Source organism: Vigna umbellata, chromosome 7 (genome assembly GCF_029865625.1).
Source record: "Vigna umbellata cultivar VRB3 chromosome 7, Vumbellata_1.0, whole genome shotgun sequence".
In the NCBI taxonomy this organism is placed as follows: domain Eukaryota; kingdom Viridiplantae; phylum Streptophyta; class Magnoliopsida; order Fabales; family Fabaceae; genus Vigna; species Vigna umbellata.
This window is the reverse complement of record NC_142171.1, coordinates 16,218,643-16,226,915: the sequence shown is the minus strand read 5'-3', so window position 1 is coordinate 16,226,915 and position 8,273 is coordinate 16,218,643. Positions and strand designations below refer to the sequence as shown.

General features: G+C 35.4%; 1 protein-coding gene across 2 annotated transcripts; it reads right to left on the bottom strand.

Moving 5' to 3' along the window:
• Positions 1 to 229: 229 nt before the first annotated feature.
• LOC148195238 (uncharacterized) lies at positions 230 to 5,626 on the bottom strand. Of its 2 annotated transcripts, none has more exons than XM_088094596.1 (5): positions 5,460 to 5,626; positions 4,616 to 4,689; positions 4,269 to 4,387; positions 3,549 to 3,632; positions 230 to 556 (listed from the first exon to the last, which is right to left on the bottom strand). In XM_088094596.1, exons 1-5 carry the CDS (start codon positions 5,590 to 5,592, stop codon positions 538 to 540), a joined length of 429 nt encoding a protein of 142 aa, XP_087950722.1. In that variant the 5' UTR covers positions 5,593 to 5,626; the 3' UTR covers positions 230 to 537. The 2 variants fall into 2 exon arrangements, with proteins under 2 accessions (XP_087950722.1, XP_087950721.1); XM_088094595.1 differs by lacking the exon at positions 230 to 556 and adding an exon at positions 2,864 to 3,145 and having other exon boundaries at positions 5,460 to 5,608.
• Positions 5,627 to 8,273: the final 2,647 nt, after the last annotated feature.

Below are 8,273 nucleotides of genomic sequence, written 5' to 3'. Positions count from 1 at the left end.
GAATAGGTAGTAAAAAAAAACCATGAATAAACCGGAGAAAAAAATCCTTCATGTATATCCAATATAAGATAATTAATCTCATACATGTTTCCTTGATGAATCTAGGTAAGCTAAATATTTGGACCATAGGTTGGTCGAATTGATCCAACTAATTAACACTCCTAACAAACTCTTGGTTGATTTATGTAACATCCCAAAATACAGTAGTTACCATAATTCAGAATTAATTACAATTAACAGTAACATAAACAGTCTTTGCATTAAATCAGGATTAAAAGCCGAACGGCATCAGTACAAAAGAACGCGCATAACGCATACAAGGGAAAACCTGGAACGAACGTTCTTTGATATATAAAACAACGTACGTCAAAATAGAGGAATATAAGATTAAGACGAACGGCCTAACAAAATACTTGGCCGAACGTTCAAACTACACTAACATTTACAGTCCTGATCTAACGAGCACTCTAAGGCTCTGCCTTTACTTCAACTTCCACCAGATTAGCTTCATCCAAATTTTCTTCTTCCAGCATTTGTTCAAGGGATGCACCACCATCTGCTCACACCCACGACGGATGATCATTGCATTTTGACAAGACGAAAGTACATGGACAGTAGACAACACAACGGAAATGCAAGGGTAAGCTTATAATATTTAATTTATACAATCAACACATACATTTACATTTCAATTCACACATACGACATGTAACTTATCAAATAACAATCATAGAAATACGTATATAAGACAGACCGTCCGGACTGTATGAACCATGTAGTTACAAGCGTCCTTGCACCCGAGTGGTGTAGTAACTGATCTAATCTCACAGCTGCCACTCGAGGTTAACCCTATCTGTCCAAAGTACTCAAGAGGACTAGGGCCTCCTGCCATTCCCACGCATGAATACCCCCTTCTACTTGAAGAGGCGTATCACGGAATATCAGGATGGACCGCGAGGCTTAACTTATCCAGGTTCATACTTTACCAAATTTCACATTTAACACATCTGAGACGTTCCTCCTTGGAACGCTCGTTCAAATTTCCACAATCGTATAATCAGTTAATACAGTATTCGAACACATTGACATTTCATGTTTATAATATTTCCATTCTTTGTTCCACTCTCTGAAAAAGACGGACGTTCAACTTTCTGAAGGAAGAGGACGTACGTTAAAACCGGATTTAAAAGAACTTCTTAAAATCTCAAAGACTTCAGAATCAAAAGATCAACTCCAGAATATTTTTAAATACTAAGAAGTCAGATTATCTCAATTTAGATGAATAGACATTTAAAGAGAATACTTGAATATCTAAGGAACTTTGTATTCGGAAGGAACAGGCTACCAGTCAAAGACCGGACGCGCAAAATATAAAATTTTCAAATGTTTGGACGAACGCTATTTACGTTTGGTAAGGAATTAAAGAAAATGACAAACGTTCGGTTTAAGACCGAACTCTTTATTAAAGCGAACGCTCGGTATATGACCGAGCACAAATCATGACGAACGCTTGGCAAAAGGCCGAGCGCTCTTTAGGACGAACGCTCAATATGGAACCGAGCGCTCTTTAGGACGAATGCTCAATATGGAATTGAGCGCTCTTTAGGACGAACGCTCAATATGGAATTGAGCGCTCTTTAGGACGAACGCTCAGTATAAGACCGAGCGTTACTTATTTATAAAGTTTCAAATATTTATAAACATCTAAGCTGCACGAACGCTCAGACATTCAATTGGGGACGCTCGTTCACGAGCAGAATTCTTTCCAAATGAAGGAATCCCATTCTAGTTATTTTAAGGAAAACCGAGCGGTCTATGACCGTACGATGACGAGCGTCATTTATTAAAGGGAAGATTTAAAGTTTCAGATTTTTCAACCTTAACAGAAATTTCCAGATTTCAAATTTATAAACTTTATAACTTTCATTCCAGATTTAATTCACCTTAATTATCATCATCATATAGATCTCAACATTTTAATCATTCCAACTATACAATAACCATACTCCATTCATACGTAACCAAATCAACATACATTTCAATCAAAATCAACACATATATAATACATACAAACAGTGCTTGTTCATGACAGATCAACCAAAACCAGAAATCATATCAGATATCAGTAATCTTCCATAACAGCTCAACTTCAGATTTATCATACATGCAAATCAGAACATATAACATACAGTATAAATTAAACATATAAGCTTCCCTTACCTGGTCTAGCAGTGAACTCCCTACGCGAACGTTTGTTAACTTGTCCAAACAAAATTTCCTACCCGCAACGTGATTCTCAAGTGTTTCACTAACTCTAACCAAAAAGAACGAAGGAGAACTTATTGTATATTCTAACATGTAGCTGCATCAAGTTCGCATGCAACTCAGAAAAGGGTTTCTAGGGTTTGAAAGCTTACCGGATGCAGAATTCTAATATGTTCGGTTCCAGTGAAAGCTCACGACGCCGTGAACGTTCCTACGGTTTCAGAAAGTTGATTGGAGTTGAAAGAAATGAGTAATGGTAGAGAGAAGATGAAGGTTCTTAGAGAGAAGTTGGAGAAAAATGGAGGTTTTAGGTTCTGGGGAAGACGAAGTGTGCGTGCAAGTGAGAGAGAGAGTTTCTCAAAACTCAGATTTTGTGGATTTCCACGTCAAAACGGACGAGCATCTCCCAGCCTGCCACCTGCACACCAAACCCTGCTTTGGAAGCTTCTCCCGCGACACGTGGCGTGCTTGCATGCAAAGATTGGTGCGTTTTTAATGTTTCCAGAGAAATGATTTTTGGCTCAGCTTTCCGTGCACAGCAGAGATGAAATCAGAGTTGGGAGTGGGTTTTTAAGGGGATTAAACATTGATTGTGGTGTGAATTAATTTGATTTGACACAGAATTATTATTGCTAATTATAGAGGGTTTTACAATTTATCATTTGGAATATTAGATAAAGAAAAACATCTAAGTTAAGAAAGAAAGTAAAAGAAAAGTTGTAACTTTAAAGTATTGGGGGGACGAACTAAACATGGTGCAACCTAATGCCGGTTCAATCTTCACATCAAGAGTCAATTTTTGGTAGTTGATTCTCCTCCAATGGACTAATTCTTTTTTTTTCTGCTATCTATACCCTGTTTTAAGAACTGCAACCTATTTCTGCACAAAATTTACATTACCAGAAATCAACGACAAGAAAATAAAACAATTAACGAATGAAGGGCATTAACAAATACCAAGACCACTGCACAAGTGCGAAACCCTGAATCCACTAATCAGACTGCTAATATAGCTTCATAGGGATATTTACACGGTAAGGGCAAGTCAAAACCATTTAATAATCCCATAACCGTACTTGATAGCAAAAATTTGATGAAAAGATATTTAAAAACTGAAATTCCAAGATCTATGTACTGCAAACCTGGATAGCCCAAAACACTAGCCCGCATAAATTACAAATAATATGACAAAGGCTTTACATGTATAGCATGGAACACAATATAAAAATATTGTCAATCAAGTGATGTGCCACAAAAACACAATTATGGATGATAAACCTTACTTGGAATCAGTAAGGCGGCCATGTAGGCTCCATCTTTGGCGAAAACCTTCAATGCCCTCAATTCCACTAGCAAGAATTAGGCGCCTATACATGTGAAACCAAGGTACATAAGATGTCCACAGATTGAAAATTCTAAACATCACATTCACACACCCAAATGTCACACGATATCCAATACACAAATATTGTCAAAAGTTTTGGCTGCTAAAGTGAGGAAATAAGGTCAATCAATAGAAGTATATAAGGCAATCCAAGAGCTCTTATGAATTTAGTTTATAGTTTTTAGTGCCTAAAGAGAATTTATTTTATACAAATTCACTACCAACTTCAATAAAATAAACTATGTGCTTTAGATATTGGAGATCAGTTTGAAAAAACAAAATAAAACGTAGTGCTAGGTTTTGATTTATTTTTTAAATAGATATTAGAAGTCCAAATAAGAACAAATATTCTTCTCTACCGTCATAAATTTTGGGATAAGTACAGTAATATCTTTAGAAGAGTAAGATAGAGCACCACCTTCCTTAAAATAAAAGCAATGAAATGTTTAGTCATAAAAGATAATCATGTCTAAAGAAGCTGAAGTTTCTGTAGTTTAAAATCTTAGGAAAAATCATTCTTCAAGGATTTATTAAAAGCTTGCTTTATGCTCCATTAGGATATGTAAAGAAAAGAAACATTCTAGACAATGGACCACATTACAGGACTACTTGAACATACCTCTCCAATGATGTAACTTCTGCATCAAGCTGAGAGGCCCTCCCCTTGGCTTCATCTAGAGGCATTGATAAACCCAACTTCAATTCACTATCTTGAAGTCGCTTCCGTATCTCCTTATCCTGGAGTTTATTTATTTTTATTCCAAAAAAAGTAAAGGTGATGATAATCTAACAAACTTAATTGTCCTAAATCTTTATCTCCAACAATAACAATTAGCAAATACTACACATATTAAAGATCATTCAAAGAAGATTACATATGATTTAGTGGTAAATGGAAGAGATGGAGTAAGGAGGAAGAAAAATAAATGAATATTCATAAATGATATCTGATAACAATGTTCTCACCCTTCGTTCAGCACATTGCTTATATAAAGCAATTTCATCTTGACAAAATGGTTCAATGTCATTGATTTGCAAGCCTGCAAGATATAATAAAGCTCATAAAACGTTCAGATAAAAAAGGCTGCAATAGACAAACATCTAATATTAAAAACAATTATCTCGTTAACATACTGCACTGTTACTGAACCTTGTTGAAGTTTTAGTCCTTTAACTTCTCCAATCTGGGCATACCAAAGAAGTGTACCCACTTTTTTTACAAGGTCGGAAAAAAATCAAGTGACTAACATTCCTACATAACCCTAATCCTAATTACAAAACAACGAAGCAAAATAACTGCTTAATGCATGTCATTGCATCTACTTAGAACTATCAAATGAAAATAAAAACGTAGATCTAAGGGCTATTTTTCTTAAAAGTAAATCTTACTATACAAGTTCAATTTCCAGAATATAATATGTTACTAGAATTAAACTACAAAAAAAACCAAGTATATAAATAAATTACTCTTATTTTCCTTTTGCGCCATTAATTTCCTTATTTTTTATACACATTAATTATTAGGATTTTAGACGTTCTTTCTTCTCTATACAACTGTATTAAAATTAAGACAGGAGAATTCACTACATTTATTCACTTAAAGGAAATGTTTATATATACATACTATACCGCAACAAGAAAAACAGAAAATACAACTACAAACTATATAAAAAACAAACTAACATTCCAAAAATAATACCAAAGATGCCGAATAAATTGTGTACCTTGAATAAATTGTTCCCTAATTTTATGCAAGAAAAGGAATTAAGGGAAAGAACAGTTGCACCTGGTTAATGAAAACGATACTTACAGAGAAATAGATTCCTGAGAAGTCCATCACACAAATCAACACCTTGGAGGACATGGGAGGCTATTTTCGGTGGTACTACAGGCGATGGAGGACCGGTCATTAAATCATCACCAACCAAAATTGTTTCATCCATAGTTGGCTGCGAATCGACTGAAACCCACACAAAAGTTTATTAGCATTATTCATCTTCCAAACATTTGAACCTTTTCATATTTTAAGGTATGTGACCTAAAGCAAAACAATTTAACATGCCAGTAAAGACAACAGGCGATGGAGGACCGGTCATTAAATCATCGCCTGTATTTCCGGTGGTACTACAGGCGATGGAGGACCGGTCATTAAATCATCACCAACCAAAATTGTTTCATCCATAGTTGGCTGCGAATCGACTGAAACCCACACAAAAGTTTATTAGCATTATTCATCTTCCAAACATTTGAACCTTTTCATATTTTAAGGTATGTGACCTAAAGCAAAACAATTTAACATGCCAGTAAAGACAACATAGTCAGTATAACAGAGATGACGTACCATCCATGGTTGCTTTCTGGTAATCCTTCCGCAAAGAAAACACAACAATTCTGGTTTTTTCTGTTCTTTTTCTTTTTTATAGCAGCTCACAATATACGACTGCAAAAAAAAAAAAAAACACGGATTACAATATCATAGTATAGTTGGTATTGCTATTGGTTGGCTAGCGGTGCGTAAGTACTCTCTGCTTTTGGGTGAAAAACACTCACTAAATAATTCAAATAAAAGATGATAGGCTTTATAGCCTTACAGCAGCAAAGAAAACAAACTCTCTAACAAAAGAAAACCAACTCTGCACGTCTCTGCACGTGGGCAGTTTCCTAAACAGACTCTGCACGTCTCTGCACGTGGGCAGTTTCCTAAACAGACTCTGCACTATATCCCTAAATAATAGGTCAATATTTGACCATAATATTTAAGTACAAAATTAAAAACTGAAACTGACATTTAATTACTAATAAAACAGAAATTAATCTTTATTTACTAATATTCCCTCCCTTAAACTATATGCGGTAGCATTTATTTTATTTCTGAAGCTTCCAACATGCCTAACATCTTCCTCAACTTTGAAAATTGCTCTAACTTGAGTGGCTTGGTCATTATATCAGCAACTTGAACTTCTGAGCGGCAGTAGCTTAACATGATAGTTCCTTCTTTCACCAAGTCTCTTAAAAAATGAAATTTAATGTCTATGTGTTTGCTCCTCCCATGAAACACTGGATTCTTTGATAACTGTATCGTGGAATTGTTGTCACATAGGATCAATGTGTTTTTCTGTTCTTTAAAATTCAGCTTCTCCAACACCCTTTGAATCCAAATGCATTGACAAGCACAAGAGGCAACAGCTATATATTCTGCTTCTGTGGTGGATAATGTGACTATTGATTGTTTCTTTGAGGACCATGAGACTGCTCCAGAGCCAAATAAAAATACAGATCCTGGAGTGCTTCTTCTATCATCTATATCCCCAGCAAAATCACTGTCGGAATATGCTACAATCTCTGTATTTCCTCCCTTTTTATAGTGGATGCCTAGCTCAGTTGTTCCCTTCAAGTACCTTAATATTCTTTTGGCTGCACACCAGTGAGATTCAGTGGGGTTAGACATAAATCTGCTGATCAAGCTTACTCCATACATTAAATCTGGCCGAGTTGCAGTCAAATACATAAGACTGCCAACTACTTGTTTGAACAAAGTCGCATCAACCTTGGAACCTGCATCAAATTTTGACAATCTTGTTCCTGGAACAATTGGATTCTTAACTGCATTACAATTTTCCATGCCAAAACGTGACAACACTTCCTGAGCATATTTCTTCTGACATATAAAGATTCCACTTGAATTCTGTATCACTTCAATACCAAGAAAGTATCTCATTTTTCCTAAATCTGACATATCAAATTCTATCATCATGGATCTTTTAAACTCATCACACATATTCTCATCATTTCCTGTATATATCAAATCATCCACATAAAGACTTACAATTAGAATTTTACCTCCCTCCTTTGATTTTGTAAACAGTGTATGTTCACAAAGACATCTATCAAATTCATTTCGAACAAAGTAAGCCTCTATCTTGTTGTACCAAGCTCTCGGTGCTTGTTTAAGGCCATAGAGTGCCTTTTTTAATTTGTACACCTTCTCTTCTTCACCTGTTTTCACAAATCCATCTGGTTGTTGTACATATATTGTAACATCCCAAAAAAAAAATTACCCAAAAAAAAAAAAAATCAAAACTTAAATGTTGTAATAATACATAACATCCCGAACATCAACTAAAATCTATACATCAGTTTTAAGCTCAGACGCAACTGCAAAGATAACATTGAATCCTTCTAATTCGATCTTCCATCTCTTCCTTCATTTGCACAGGATCACGTGACAATCCTTCAACTGCTCCCGTATAACATCACACATTATACGATCATCGCATTCACATGCACAAACAAGCAAAGTAAGGGTGAGCTAACCTGAAACACATCATTTATAAAACTTGCATAGTTATTTCAACACAAATATCATATGATAATTAAATCAGACATCCTCAAACCAACGTACCACAATTCCTGTTGGACACTCATCCCATAATACCTAATAATCAATCCAGTACACAATAGACTCTCATCCGGATGATACATTGATGAGCAAATCAATGGAAGGTGCCCCACTTGTGATTTCATTCTTAGTCCCCTCAATATATCCACAATCAACCACAGATCAAGACATCCTACTACAGTGCACTCAACCTCAATACATACCCAGATATCATATCATTACTGA